At 39.6% G+C, this 16,289-nt stretch overlaps 1 protein-coding gene across 2 annotated transcripts in view; it reads right to left on the reverse strand.

Moving 5' to 3' along the window:
- GAK (cyclin G associated kinase) overlaps nucleotides 1-16,289 on the reverse strand; it is a 79,318-nt gene that overhangs the window by 21,655 nt on the left and 41,374 nt on the right. For both annotated transcript variants that reach the window (XM_066181574.1, XM_066181573.1), the window contains 8 exons: nucleotides 10,500-10,622; nucleotides 8,597-8,730; nucleotides 7,453-7,647; nucleotides 6,761-6,878; nucleotides 3,798-3,877; nucleotides 3,243-3,436; nucleotides 1,244-1,399; nucleotides 36-506 (listed from right to left, as the gene is read on the reverse strand). In XM_066181574.1, coding sequence (XP_066037671.1) covers nucleotides 36-506; nucleotides 1,244-1,399; nucleotides 3,243-3,436; nucleotides 3,798-3,877; nucleotides 6,761-6,878; nucleotides 7,453-7,647; nucleotides 8,597-8,730; nucleotides 10,500-10,622 — 1,471 coding nt within the window. The remainder of the gene's footprint in view (nucleotides 1-35; nucleotides 507-1,243; nucleotides 1,400-3,242; nucleotides 3,437-3,797; nucleotides 3,878-6,760; nucleotides 6,879-7,452; nucleotides 7,648-8,596; nucleotides 8,731-10,499; nucleotides 10,623-16,289) is intronic.

The raw sequence follows: 16,289 nt of genomic DNA on the forward strand, positions 1-16,289 counted from the left end.
CCCAGGTGACAAGTACTGATATTAAATTCACGTACCTGAAGACATGGCTGCTGCTGAAGACGAACCCTGAGTAGCAGCTGGACACTGACTACTGAAAAAGAAATCTGTTCCTTGTCCAAGAAGATCTCCAGTGGGCTCATTCGAAACCTGTGACACACTACGCACAAACAGATTGTTCAACAAGTCTGCATTACTTGATGAAGAGTTTATTTCTGAGATAGGTTGTTTCTGTTCTGCTGAAGTATCAGAGTCTAGTCCCAGCAAGTCTACATTCTCTTCAGGGAGAGATTTTTGTAACGATGCAGATGGAGCTTCAAAACTGGCTTCAAAAAGTAACTTTCCTTCTGGAGTAGAGTCTTTTTCATCAACAGTTACTGCACTTCCTTCATCTGGAAATGTCGGGAACTCCTCATCTGAAGGATCAGTCTCTTCCCTGTCATTAGATACCTGAAGACGATCATTTTTAGGTGAACTGTCCACTATTCCACTTTCTGAAGTTTTTCCTTCTTGAATAGGAAAAAAAAAAATAACATCTTTAAATAACCAGCATTATTCCCAGGACTAGGGTAAGAGAAACTTCCATGGTTACATCCTATGAAATTAATTCCTAACTAACCAAAACTCATACAAGAATCGATGAAAATAGAACTTCATGTTGCCTGCCACCTCTTCGTACAGGGCAGAAAAAGCTGACTACCATATTTGCCACACCACAAAGGGAGGTATTACGAATTTTTTGAAAATGAGACTGACTTGGACATTCACCTCAGATCACTGTGTCTCTTAGAGCTAACAAGATTTCTCAGTAATTGCCCCACTCAAGAAAAGCATAAGCAGCTGCTGACATTTTCACCAACAAAGCAGCAGCCAGAAAAGGGAACACATACACTATGACATTTTCTTAGTCCTAATTACTGATCTGGACCCCCCTGGCTAGTCTACTTTGTTTCCTCTATTCCACAGCCAAAGGGGGGCTGTGGGAGTGAAAAACTTCCTTGGAGACCTTTAAGGTTAAGATTTTTACAGAAAAATTTAGCTCAACACCAAACCCCCTTACTTGGTGTTTATCCAAATGAAGCAGAATAACCACTTGTTATTCTGCAGAGCTCACTCTTTGAATAGCTTTTCCTCATGGTTAGTGAGTTAGAGATTTTTGCTGCTTAAGAAGGCTTAGGCATTCACTGGAAGGCATACAAGACAAACATAAACCTCACAGTGACTGACTTCAAAGGAAGAGCTGTACCTTTCCAGTCCAGAGAATGAAAGAAGTTGTTTGCATCAGTACTACTGCTGCGTGGAGATTCTGTATCAGGTGCACTTTCTGAAGACTGCTCCAACTGGGATGCCTCTGCTTCATATTGTGCAGTTGAACCTGGCTGTCTAGGCAATTCTGGTTTCCCTATAAAACAGAATTTAAGCCAGAGCCCTTAGAGACAAGCTTCTCAATCCTCCACATGGCAGTTGATACTTGTCTTTCAGGCTGCCTGCTATAGGAAGACAATTATCTCCAATTTACTGCTCTGCAAATGCAAATTCCTGCCCCCACTGTCTTTGAAATTAGCATTAACTTCTTTTCAACTGCAAAAACTGGTAAAACCCTGTTTTGAACTAGGACATTAAATCAGAATCATAAAGTAACACTCAAATATTCTATTTACATTTGTAGGAAAATGTAATTAACACCTCACTTGTACCAACCATCCCCTAAAACATGCAAGAGCTGTGAACAGTATCTGCATTAAGAGACAGAAAAACAGAAAAAGCAAACGCAGCTGTAGAAAAACGCAGAATATGCAATGCCAGCAAAGAACACAGAGTGGTTCAAAAACATCACAAAGGGGTTAATACATTGTATGCTGCTATTAACTGCTTCTTACGTTTCTTATTTTACTGAAATCAGGTATTAAGTGACTCTTGTGTAAGATACAGTTGCGCAGTTACCTGCTGCTCTATCACCTCTAAAAACCAAATTTTCCTCAAGGCAAATGAAGAAGACTTCCTAAATTAGTTAATATTCACCCACTGTTTGAAAAAAAATGGATCGATGGCTGTTTGTCTAAATTTAAATACACAACTGGTAGAGCGCTTCTCTACTCTACTTCCACATTCTCAGTTGTAGCTTAGAGATGGTGAAAAAATAGTCCGTCTCAGCAAACAGACATAAAAGATCATGACTAATGAAAGAGCCAATTCAGTTTTAATAGCAAGTGTTTTTTTAAAATCGGTTCACAGCACTTACTTTTGTCCTATTCCCTTCTCATCAACCTTAAGAAATACTTTCAGTGTAATTTGAAATCCTTACATTTCATGTTATCAATCAGAAAATGGAAGTGACTTAAGAAAATAAGAGTAACTTTTACAGAGCCTCATCATCAATGATGATGTAAAGCTAAACACCCTAGCTTTAGAGAGCTCACGGTTGTGTTCACAGTAGGATTAAGCTAAGTTAAATAGAAAATGGCCTAAATCATAATACAAACAACACTTATCCTGCTTAAAAAAAAAGAGGCCAGCAGCAACCATCCTGTATGAAAAGAAATGTACTTGAGATGCACCACATTAACAGCATAGGGTGAGATCTCATGTATCATCACTTAAATCACCATAGTAATCTTCATCATGCTTCCTTATCCTCGAAACAGAGAAGGCTTAAGAGCCTGAATGAAAATGTCAAAGCTAATCACTGATACCAGGAGAAGAAGAAAGATACTGAACAGCATTAACTGAAACTAATGCAGGCATCTACAGATGAAGTACTGAATACGGAGAATTAATAAAATAAAGTCTGCTGGAACAGTTCAAGAAATTAATTACAACATTACATGGCTACACATAAGAATGTTGATAAAAAATTCTTACCTAAAACCATTTGTGAGGAATGCTCATATAATTTTAAGTGAAATGATACTGGTGCCATTTTAGCCAAAAAAATCCCTTTCAAGACATTGTGCCTACAAATACTGGCTGTTACAATTCCATTTGCTAGTAGTCCCTCCCTGCAAATGGTCTATTCCTAGCTCTAAAGCAAGCACACAAAAGCAAGACAGGTATAATTATAATCCATTACTGGAGGATAATTTAAGCTCCTCCATAAAACGCATATTTTTAACTGATATGTACCAAAAAAACCCCTTTTATATTTCTTCTAATTAATGGAACATCAATAAATTAAACAAAAGCCTCAAATACTAAGTACATTGAAAACTTTTTCACATTCTCTAGTTTTTTAAGGGACGCCTTACCAAATTTTGATAAAATCTCTTGTTGTTCCTCTCGGGTGGAGAAGAGGATCTTGGGATTCAGTCCCTTTATATTCATGTTATCCCAAGGTGGCTGTTCACAGCTGGGCCTATCTCTGGGCTCCACCTCTACTTCCAGATTGACTTGAAATAAATCAGGGTACTTCTCTTGTATGTCGCAGGCATCCAGATCATACCTATAAAGACACAGTAAGAAGTCTCTTGATGCTGATGGCTAACTGAATTAGATCTACTGCAGTCCAAAACAAAGCTCCAAAGCAAATAGCGTTAAGACATTGAAAATGCTGTATTTGTTCACTTTTCCCATTTTAAACAGGTGGTATTTTTGTACATAGGTTTTTTGGGGGTCTTTTTGGTATCAGGAACAAAACGTTTTGTTTCCTTAAGGTGACTAAACAAAAGACTCTTATTAGAATCAAAGTCATCTACTTCCTGCACTGACTATATTTCCTCTCCCTGCTATATGTTGATGTTTAGCAGGTTAAGCAGCTTCTAAGAGAACTTCTCCCAGTCTCCTACAAAAAGGTGTCAACATACTTGGCAAATTTCACTGTAGTGGCATTTCGGGGCACAAAGCCTGTATGGAACTGAATCTGAAACATCTTCATTGAAGCCATCTGTTGAAAACAAGAAACAGGAAACAGTGTTAATCCGCATGAACAGTATGTACAGTGTTGTGCTTTTAACATAATGCAAAGTATTATTAGTATTAAAATATTTTGAAATATCTGCTTTGCTACAAAAATAGCATTTAATTACAACTATTTCCATTTAATTACAAGCATACTTTATCTTGAAAGATACAATTGCAATTGAGACAGAACATAAATAGATCTATTACTAGCATTAACAAACCAAAAGACCTTCAGGCAGACATGTCTCATCACTAACCTCAAAATAGACTACCAAAGTCTAAAGTATTTCCAGATCATGTTTTGGAGGCTAAAATTGTATGACCCTTGTTCCTTTTCTCAATAACATATGCTCAGAAAAATCCATGGTGCAATATGCCACCGAGAAATATATGTACGACACATAATAATGGAACGGATTTAAGACAGTTTTAAATGTAGCACATTTAAAAGGACATTTCAGAAGGCATGCAAAGAGTTTTTTTCTGCGCATCTTCAAGTCATCCATTTATTCCAGACAGAAATGTAAGGGTTTTCTGAACTGACTCATTTTAATCGTTCAACTGCTCACAGAAAAAATACTTTCCCATTCCTGATGGGAATACGCGTGTCCAGCAAATGCTACTATAGAACATTCAAGTAGCTCCTGATCTTGCACAAATCCAAATTACAGCTCACTGACCAATGTAGCCTGTATTTGTTTCCTAGCATTAGTCACAATACCTGTGAAATAGTCTTGCCAGTCCTCACAAAGAAGTCATACAGTAATAGTTCAGAAAGTAAGATAATATAACAAAACTGAATTAGGAAAGCATTCCTTGTAAATGAGCATTTACTGAACATCATAGCTAGAAACCAAATAGTACAAAAAGCACTGCCACAGATTAAGGAGGGTTGACCTTTGCCCTCTATTCAGCACCAGTGAAGCCTCATCTGTAACTGTGATGCCCAGTGCTGGGCTCCTTAGTACAAGAGAGACGTGGACACACTGCAGAGAGCTTCTCTGATTCCTCCACCCCTACCATCACTTTCCTAGAAGATAAACCAAACTCTCTCAAATTAGCTATGAGAAAGTAGAAGACATTCACAACACCCAGCTCTGAACACAGGAGAAATATTGAAATGTGGTGGTTAATCTGCAAGAGATCTGCAAAGAACTTCAGGGAGTAATTTACAGCACATAAAACTAAGAACACATTGAATATTTTTCTATCAAACCTCCAAACCCAGATCATCACACACACTGTTGATGTGTTACAGCTAACAGCTGAGAAAATTCTAGTCTTTTCTATCAGTGAATAAATGCCAGAGAAACCACATCAAAGAAACTCTATCATGAATAAAAGTGGAGTGGTACAAGGAGTATAACCTAATCTTGGATAAATTTTGTCAGTTTTATGCCTTTCTCCTGATGACCTTGAACCATACAGTAGGAGTTTTTTTGTTCACTAAGGAATCATTTCACTGAGTTTTTAGTTCTAAGGTGTTCTGGAAGGTCCTGCTGAACGTCTACAACATGACAAGTTTTGATACCTTCCTACTCACAAAGCAGAAGAAAAAAACAGAGGGAAAACAACTTCAGTAACACTATGTACGAATACGGATGCATGTCCCACATGTACCAAAACTGGCTGAAAAATTGGCTGATTGTCCTGAGTTGAAGTATATTCTATCACCATCTTCATGAACTGTTGAAACCAGGTGAGGCAGTGCTCCCTGCCTCCTCCACTCTGGCTTATCTTCTGTTAATGGGCCCATCAGCACCTTTGCTACACAGCTTACAGATAACCCCCTCTTGGGCTATCACCTGTTAATGGGCCCATCAGGCCTTATCACATGACTCACCATCCCATTGTGAGATGCTCCACCCAGAGGGAGGAACCAAGCATTCCAGCCTGGATATAAGCAGAGACTCTGAACACCAGAGAAGCGCTTACCCACTGGATTCCCAGAGGACCCTAGCTACCAGACCTTTCTACAGGATCACTGCTTCAGGAAGACCACCTCATCTAGACTGCTTCCATCACTCCGCTCAGGTTGTATTCTGACTCTGTCAGTGGTCTTTTGTATTATTGCATCTATTTTATTTTACTTTCTTTCCTTTTTTTCCTATTAAATTGTATCTCTGACTTAGAGCCTCTCATTTGTTTTGCTTTCAAACCAGCCACTACACTGATCAACTTCCACAAAGCTCCATGCTCTAAACTTTACACTACCTCTCCTTATCTTTTACATAGATTTCCAAGTTTAATTTGGGTTACTTATCTGGAGAAAAAAGAACACACCTATCTTTTCAAACAAACTGAAGACAGGTTTCATTAATAAGTTGTTTGTGATCTTGCAATACATTTGCATCCACAGTTGTATTAAATATACGCATTCTCCCTAGCAGAACAAAGTAAGAAAATTAGCTACAAAAACTGAATGTGTCTTTAGAAATAGGCTATAAAACCGCAGGGATTTTTCTGGCCTGTTTTGTATAGGCAGTCTCTGGAATCCCACTTCTCTGCTGAGTGATATTTTTCCTCTGTTTGCAGTTTGCATGCATGGAATTAGAAAGCTCTGGTTTGTTGTGCAATTTAACAGATAATAACTGCTGCCTCAAAAAAACTGGCTAGGGGCTTTTTGTACAAATATAACAATTATCAATACTGAAGTATGTTGCAGAAATGCTCTCAAAAGCATCTATATGTACAGCATTAGGAGTGGACATCCTCAGAAGGCTTGAAAAGGTTGAATTCACAAGTGAATGAAAATCTCAAACATTTCTCTGAACAAAGAATAGTAAAAAAAGTGAAGTATTCAGTAGATAACTAGAAGGATACAAAATTGGAAATCTTCCATTCAGGCTCTTAAATTTATCACTACCTTGGCTTGTAGTCGTCCTCCTAGAGTTGACCTGGCATGATAGATCGCAATGAGAACATCTCCTTGGATTGTTATACCCAGAGGGATTACTGCTTTCCCATCTTCAATTTTAAACTCCCTAAAAGAAAACAAAAACAAAACCAAAAACAACCACAGTTAATTTAGTTTAAAAAGAAATTAAATAGTGTATTACTTTAGATTTAGCCTGCTTTCTCCAAGGCCTTCAAGCAGCTGAAAAGTTAGAAGGACTTCAGTATTCTCTCATTTTTCTTGTCTGTGATTGCCCACATCTAGCAGTGTTAGTACCATTTGCAATTCTGCAGACACCAGAGCTGTACAGGCGCTAATAAGCAGTCACCTTTCAGCTGCCATGCCTGGAGGATCCTTACAGTTTCGATGACTGAGACACGATGCTATGCTCAGCACAAGTATATCAGGGATCACTGTTCCCAGTCTTACATCACATGGAGTGAGAAGAGAATCCTGCTCACTGCCTCACAGTGTCCAGTGTGGCAACCCACCACCACCTTCACTGTTCTGCATGACCAGATCCAAGGTGCTGTAACAACCACACTCACGCTTTACCTCTTGAGACCAGCTAAAAGGACACAGAGGAATCCAGAAACACATAAATGCTAGAATCTAGAAGAACATAGCTTGCTGTTTCAGAGCAAGTCATAATCTGTACTTACTTCATTTTGTCATATTCCTGGGAGGTAGTGGTTACTCTCTCATCTCCCACATAAACCTCACAAAAAGGCCTGCAGCCATTACGCTGCTTACTGAAAAGCGGAACAGGAGTCATGACAATAGATCTGACCAGGATGGGCTTGCTGTGAGGAATAATGGGTTCTTCAGCCATCATGTCACACATGTACTCAATGTATCTGCCAAAACCAGAAGGTACTCATTTAGTCAGAGCACAAAATTCTAAGAAACGGGTGAACACATAAGCAAGTTACTTCAGTTTGTACCCAGTCACTAAGCATTGGTAAGTGTTAACAGTGAAACACTGGGAACATTTACCACCACCTCCAGCAAACAGATTTTCAAATCTGACAGAATGACACAAAAGGGTCTGTAGCTTTACATATAATGCCTTGTAAAACAAACTAGACATAAAACATAATGGACCACTAAAACATTCCTAAAGACTTTGAATTTGTCCTAATTAATACATATTATTTTGTGGAGAACCGCTTAAGTATATATGAAATAAATGTGTACAAAAACTATCTGTCATTTATCCCAAACTAATACTTAAGTTCCCACACTTCAAAATCTAATCCTTTTTGTAGGAAACACTGTTACTACCAGTGTCACTTGTTATTCATACTTTACGGTTATAAGATCTATCAAATTAAATCAAATAAACAGATTAAAACATTTGTCAAAGTACATGCAAGTCTTCTCCAGGAGCACTCCAAAAAAAAAAGCACTAGGCATTTTTACCCAATTGACAGAAATAATTTCTGGTACTCCCTCAGAGCTTGCAGTGTTCTGACATATTAAAACCTATTGTAATAAACTAGAAAACATGAAGTAAGTCTTATACATGTGGAAAAGGATTTTATAATTAAGAAAGCATTCAAAAGCTCTGCATACCCTTGTTTTCATTCCAAACACTTCTTCACCACAGGGTATACTTGACCCACTTCTGATGGGTACTTACAGGCTCAGAAAATTCAGAACTACTGTAGATTCACGATTCCACAAAATACTTGGAAGAACAGATGTTTGAACACAGACATTATTGAAATAATTTATCTTTCTAAAGACATCCTATACCATATTCAGAACTGAATACCTACTTGCTTCAACACTACCTTACAGTACCTTTTATGAGAAGGCCAAATGCCAGGTGGACAGCGTTTCATACTGAACATATAAACAGCAGCTTCAGCAGTAGTGAAGAGACGACAAAAGCACAGAAAGGAACAAACTACAACAGCAGATGCTGCTCTTCCATCCTGAGAAAAAATAAAAGTAGCCTTGTTAGTAAATCTAGTGGAAAAAGCATTATCCCCATTGTGTATTCCATATCCATATTCCATATCCTATCATTATTTAATACCATGATGTCCAAGGTCTAGTGCCATTATTTGATTTGACGTTTGTATCTGAGCATGAGAGGTTTTCATTTAACTTCAACACCATACAAAAAATACTACATATTACTTCCTTGCTCAAATGTGAAAAACTGCCTTAGCTTAACACTATTTGAAATTTTCAATTGATGTTCTTTACCTTACTGTCACTAATACCCATTTTTTATATTTGTTTCCTGGCTGTTATCTGAAATCCCAGAACACTGCTATTTTTGACTGGCAGCCATGGACTCTGCTAAAAGAGAAGTACAAAGATTCAGAAGAATTAAGCCACACTAAACTCTTTAGACTTCTGTCTAAAACTGTTAATAGCTTGCCAAGAAATCAAGAGAAAGAGATTAAAACACTGAGCTGCTTTCTGCAGGAATCCCAGCTACACACATATCCCAGACACATCCCTGAACAATAAAAAGCAGGAGATTTGAAAGATATAATGGTTGACAGAACAGCACTTCTCCAGGTTTGTTTGCTAACAACATAGAACAGAATTTTTATCATTCGTTTATTTAAGTTCTAGTGTACACTTTTTACATCACATCTGGCACAAAGCCATGTATATACAAAAGCTTCCCTCACATGTGAGGAAAAGGAATGAGTTACGTACCTTGAAAAAAAGGCTTTGAGGGAAAGATGTTACAAAAACTGATGCTAATTCATCACATCTGCTTCTTACTTACTAGACCAGCAATCATGTGACACCGAGGTATTGGAAGTACTGCATTAATATAGAATTAGATGCCTAACCTCACAGCAGCACTGAAAATTATAATGGCTTTCGGGAGCTGACATGGACTGTCTTTTTACTTGCAAAACACTACATAACACACAAATATGGTTTCTCAGAATAACAAATCCTGGTTTTGAGTCTGAGAGTGATATTCCCTATTGACAGCTGTACCATATCACCACACAGGTTTTGAATGCTTTCCAGCAGCATGGCAAGCATTGTCACAGTCATGTTTTGCTTTTTATTCCATAGCAAAATAAGAACATCAAAATTTCACATGCAATTTTCTTAAACAAATGTAAGACTGACCTAATTTTCAAATTCTGAGCAAAGTATTCTTTGAATTCATTCTTCCCCCCACCATGTTTGACTTGAGGTGGCTCTATAGACAGTTGTATTGCTTCTTTTGGTTGTATCAAAGTTAATAATTCTTTGGAGAACAGTGAAATCTACCGAGCAATCTGCTGCCAGCAAAAGCAAGTAAACCAGAAGTCTTACAGTCAGTTTCTGAAATTCTGTGGATACAGATTACATTCTAAATGGACAGAAATGGGATATGCAGTGTACCCCCATCTATCACACAGAAAACAAAAAAATGGAGCAAATACTGAAAGAGCAGAGAAGATTTTTTTTTTTCTTCTAAAGGCCACTTTGCCTGAATACTGCCTGTATACTGCCTTCCACTCTAAATGCAAGTAAGCAAGGGCTACATTATTCTACCGATTTCCCTAAGGAGAAAATTTATGCAAGTAACTTCCTTACAAACATAGCAGGAAGGAATGGACCCTGGGGCTTCCAGTAAAGAAAGCCAGTAAAAGTCACAAACTGAATGGATACTAGCACCCTTATTCACAATTTAAAGCTCTATTGAACAAAGCACTTCAGACTTAAATCAATTTCTTACAAGGCAATGCACAATGCAAACATTTTTCTGATCTTGTTTCAGCCATAAATGCATGTTCTTGCATATGCTGTAGAGATTCTGAAGATTCGGTGCTCGTCTTGCTGGCCAGCCACATTCAGAAACCTGCAATGAGAGAGACAAGAGACAATCGAGATGAGACATAGCATTATACTGTCACATACACACAAACTTAGGTTATGCAAATGTCTACAAGGCATTTTTACACTTTAATGCCACCTTCACGTTGAAATTAAGCAAGATGTTCAAGAAAAGTAGTGTTACACAGTGTAAATGCCACATTTTAGGATGAAGTGCAATAAAACCTCAGTTCTGTTGATGCTCTAAGTTTTAGCTTTCATATTTTTCAGATTCTGTAGTGCATTAGTATATAACTCTGAACTTCATATAAAGTGTTAGCAAGTTCTCTTCACAGTTGAGTTGGAAAAACAATTCTTTTCCTGCCCAAGAACCAAGGACAACATTGCAGCTTCAGGCCCAAAAAGTATAAACAACAGCAAATTGAGAAGAGTAAACTAGGAGAGTGGGACTTGCTGTAATTGGACAATTAACCCCAATACGCAAATGGACCAAAACTTATAAAAGTGTGAACATGTATGACCCGTTTTACATCCTGGGCGTAGCCTTGGCCAGGCTCTTCTACTGCCCAAGGTGTATCCTTTGAAAGCCTTTTAATAAATAACTACTTTATTCCTTTAACACTGTCTAGTCTCTGTTCTAGGTAGCCTCTCAAGTCATCACTGTCTACAAATCTGCTGCAAAAGAAGGATCAAAAACTCAGATTACTATCTGAAATATTCTTAGAGCAAGGAGTAAAATAAAACAGTTTTCAACTTAATCTGCGCACATATACTTTAGCAAAAAAAAACCAAAAAAACCCCCCCCAAAAAACAAACAAAAACAAACAAATAAAAAAACAAACAAAAAAAAAACAAAAAAAACCCAAACAAAATAAAACAAACAAACAAACAAACAAACAAAAAAAAAAAAAAAACAACCCCAAACAACAGAAAGATTAGGCTTCTTTTAATATCTGTCCTTTGTTCAAAGAGCTTAAATTGCTCAGTAATATTTCATTTACAATTACTGCTTCAAAATACTAACAAAACATCAGCTTCACTGCTAAGACTCTATATCCTTAAAATCAACTCTCCAGTAAGGATGCAGTATATGCAACTTGATTCTTGGGACATTTGAAACACCTAGAGAGTAGATCTATTCAGGGTCAACAAAGCAAGTTACAAATGAAACTTTTTTCTATTTGTTTTTAGTCTGATATTGAAGACCAAGTTTTCCTATCAGCAACATGTCTTCCTATCTAGATAAAGAGTTCCAGAGTTACTCTGAGATGAATTACCTGAGCTTATTAACACAAAAAACTGTTTGTGCCAAGCAAAGGGAAAAAGGCTGAAATAAACAGTCTGAGTGTCCTATAACATTTCACTGTACTCCAGTATTTTAATTAAAAAATAAGGCCATTTCAAAAAGAATCACTTTGAACAAGATTTAAATTGCGCATTCCTTTGTTACTACAAGTTTATGTAAAGTCACTAGCAAACAAAGAAAAGTTAAAGCAAAAAGTCCTTTATATCCCTGTACACCACACATTTCAATGTGGGCTTCAATACATCACAAATATTACAACAGCAGTGTGTGCTGACTCCAGCTGGAGTAGTTTTCTCCATAGTAACTAAAGGAGTTCGCATTTTGTATTTGTGAGGGAAATGGTGTTGGAAACACAGGGATTTTATTGGTAAGCACAACTTAGACAGAGTTAAGGCTTTTTCTGCCTCTCACAGCACCTCACCAGCGAGAAGGCTTGGGGTGCACAAGAAGCTGGGCGGGGACACAGCCAGTACAGGTGACCCCAGCTAACAAAAGGAATATTCCGTACCGTAGGACATCATGCTCAACCCATAAAGCTGGGGGGAAAAGAGTGGAAGGGGAAACATTTAGAGCAATGGTATTTGTCTTCCAAAGCAATCATAATGCATGATGGAACCCCTGCTTTCCTGGAGATGGCTGTACACCTGCCTGCCCATGGGAGAAGGTGGATAAATTCCCTGTTTTGCTTTGTTTGCAACTGTGGTTTTGGCTTTACCAATTAAACTGCTTTCATTTCAACCCATGAGTTCTCACTTTTACCTTGTGATTTCCTCCCCAGTTCCACCAGGGAGGAATAAGCAAGTAGCTGTGTGGGGCCTGGATGCTGCCTGAACATAAATCACAACACTGCAAAAGAATCATATTGAAGCATTGCAGCTTCAGACCAGAACACAGCCTAAAATACGTATATTCGAAAAAGCAAAAAGTACTGACTTTTTCCTTTTACTTTACCATTTACTTTCTACTCAAACACTAGGTTTCCTACAGGATGTAACAAAAAAACATTACTTTCTGTTTCTTTAGCTGTGTTTTAAGCTCCAAGTGTCCTGACAATTGATCCTGAATGATGGATAGTGTACAGACTCTCAAAACAACCTATAACAAGAAGGACAAGCAGAGAAGTCTTCAAAATTACCATTAATTTTAACCAAGATTAAAGAAATCTGTAGAAGTTCCATACGGAGAGCAAATAGAAAGAAACCAATATGTAATTTCACAAATACCTTCTAAGCAAAGTGTCAGAATTAAGAATTTTAGAAGCTGTTCTTCTCTGATCATGTTTAAAGGCTTGTCATAATCATCTTTTGCAGGCATTAAAGTAAAACTAAGCTTTTTTAGTGCTACTCGCACGGCTACTCACATCCAGCACTAAACAATGAAGTTAGTATTGCTGGACATCTCAATTTCAAGAATAGGCAGGTAAGAGTTCCAAATATAATTAGAGTTTGTTTCCAAGTAAAATAATTGCCTTCCTGTTGAGGAATGGCTACGTGAGCAAGGCCATGTAGACATGAGAGAGCTTTGCTGACATCGCTTGCATTCACACAGGAGCCGGCGAGGTCAGCATGACCTTGAATGCAGCTGTGTTACAATAACAAGGCCTTGGGGTTGAGAAGTCTGAGGGAGAAGCTCAGTGAAACAGGAACAGATCCAAATATAATTTTCTTTTACTATAACCAATTAAATATCAACAAGTATATAATTTTCTTTTACTGTAACCAATCAAATATTAGCAAGTATGCATAATAATAAGTAGCCTCAATATAATGTGTGCCTTTTGATCAACAAAGTGAAGCTTGCTTATCAACAATATTGGCTGTGTGAGTCTTCCCTCTGGTGAGAAATAGCAATATATGGTGCCCCGTGTGAGGAATTCAAGGAACTCAAGGAATCTTCCTCTGGTGCTACGCTCGTCGTGAGTCTGGGAAAGCACCAGCCGCAGCCCCTGGCAGATGGCAAAGGACTAGAACCACCGTCTTCGCATCTGGATCGAGCCTAAAGAGGGGGATCACGCAGCCCGGAGTTGCCTGTCTTGCGCCTAAACGCAGTAAGGCTGCCGTACGCTCGAGCTAGGAAAAAGGGGAAATGCAGAGACAGGCGGCATAAGAGTTATTACAATGCTTTTTAGAAAAGCGAAAAGTACAGGACTTAGACCTGAAAAAGGAATTAGCAGGGTTATTAGCCTTTGGGACGGCAAAAGGATTTTTTAGTGACCCTAACACGGTATTTTGTGTAGAAGAGTGGAGGAATTTTGGAGACATTAGTAATAGATGAAGATAAAGCAGCCAGAAAACTCTCTTGGCCATGGCGACAAGTAATAAACTGCTTGAAACAACAGCAAGCAGAAGAAAAGGTCGCTCAGCAGGCCAATCAATATTTAAATGCTTCCAGCAAGCCTTCAGCAGCAGCTCCCTTAAATACCACGGCTGCTTCGTCCTCTCAGCCCCCGAGCCCCCCCGAAGGTGTGATTCAGTTGGGACGTAGCCAAGTCACATTGCCCCCAGCCACCTCTAATGTGGTCATTCCTTCGGCACCACCAAAAAGGGTGACAAATTCACTTTTAAATTCAGATCCCCTACCTCCAGAGGAAGAAACCGAGTTGGAGGAAGAGGCAGCACGTTATCACAGCAAGGAGGAAATTGAAGTACTGGCAACCTCCGAACCTCCGAGAGGTCAAAATGCCAGTGGGCGGCATTGGCAAAAGATACTGAGGGAGGCAGTAGCCGAAGGAGATTTGACAGCTGCAGAAATTCTAAGTGAAGCCATTGGCCAAGCATTCCCAGTAACTTACACACAACAGCCCCAAGGTGTGCTATTCGGTACAATAACCTCTCTTGACTGGAAGCTCATAGCTCAACTGAGGGCTACAGTCAATAAGACCAGGATTCACGGTGAGCTAGCTAAGCAGATGCTTAATTATATTTGGAGTTCCAACATTTTGTTGCAAAATGATATCTGTACAATAATGAAAACGATACTCACACAGTCATAGCAGTTGCTATGGCAGGCTCACTGGAATGACCTCTGTGTATCTAGTGCCAATAAGCAACGAGTGCAGGGTCATCCCTTGTTTGGGGTCACGGCAGACGAATTAATGGGAGTGGGTCCTTATGCTAACTCAGACCATCAGGCAACTAGAGGACCTGACAAGCTGCGTGAAGGTATGCAGCTAGCCCTTGAGGCACTGTGGAAAGTAAAAGTAGCTGCCTCTATGCCTACATATATGAGAATTGAGCAAGGCAGAGAAGAACCATTTGCTAACTTTGCAGATAAAGTTTCGGCCGCTATTGACCAGGCAGTAGATGTGCAAGAATGGATGAAGGGAGCCCTCTTGCGGCAATGTATAATGCAAAATTGTAACACAACCGCCAGATCTATAATAGTTACCCTTCCGGGAGATGCATCTATTGACCTGATGTTGGAACGCATGAGCAGGGTTCCAGTGGGACCACAAGCCATGTTAGTGGAAGCTGTTAAGGAAATCGGTAGGGCTGTGGCAGGGAGTCAGGAGCAGGTGCTGGCAGCTTTAGCCCCACTGAAATAGGTGACCCCCACAGAGCGAGGAAAGAAAGGAGGCACCATCAGATGATTTCACTGCGGTCAAACTGGCCATATCTGAAGGGAATGCACACAAGCAGCCGTCTGGGGTCCCACTTGCCAGTCTGATATGCATAATGGAGATGCCTGTCGTCGTCAATCAGGAAACGGACACCCGAGCGCCAGGAGCCGCCGTGTGCAGACACCAAGTGCGACTCCAGCAGCCATGAACGTCGGACCCTACAACCTGCAACCCAGCTTCAAACCTACACCTCTGGATCAGCCAGCTTGGACCTGGCAGCCGCAGTGACAAGTACGTTAACCGACACACAACCCACGCGCATCCCCACAGGGGTGCAGGGCCCCATGCTGCATAAGGGCCAGCCAGTTGCTGCTTTACTAATGGGCCGCTCCTCATCCTTTATGAAGGGACTAGAGATTGCAGTTGGGCTTATCGATCCTGACTTCACAGGAGAAATCCAAATCATGGCCAAGACTGATGACCCGCCTTTAGTGATCACAGCTAGCAGCCGAACTGCCCAAGTGATACTCTTCCCCGCTCTTGTTGCCGTGGCAGCAACAACTGCGCCCCTCCGTAGAGAACAAAGATTTGGATCTACAGCTGGACTGGCCCTGCTTACCCTAGGCCTGGGGGAACGAGCAGTAAAGCAAGTATCTGTCTCACTTAATGGACAGACATTTCACACCCGTGCATTGATGGATACGGGGGCGGATCTGACCATTCTGGCTTCTCATGTATGGCCACAGCATTGGCCTCTACAACCTGCAAGAAATACAGTGGAAGGAACAGGAGGATTTAATGCCACTCAACGAAGCCCACCAGAGACT

This window comes from Chamaea fasciata, unplaced genomic scaffold (genome assembly GCF_029207755.1).
Source record: "Chamaea fasciata isolate MVZ Bird 193981 ecotype frontalis unplaced genomic scaffold, bChaFas1.0.hap1 SCAF_4, whole genome shotgun sequence".
Lineage (NCBI taxonomy): Eukaryota > Metazoa > Chordata > Aves > Passeriformes > Sylviidae > Chamaea > Chamaea fasciata.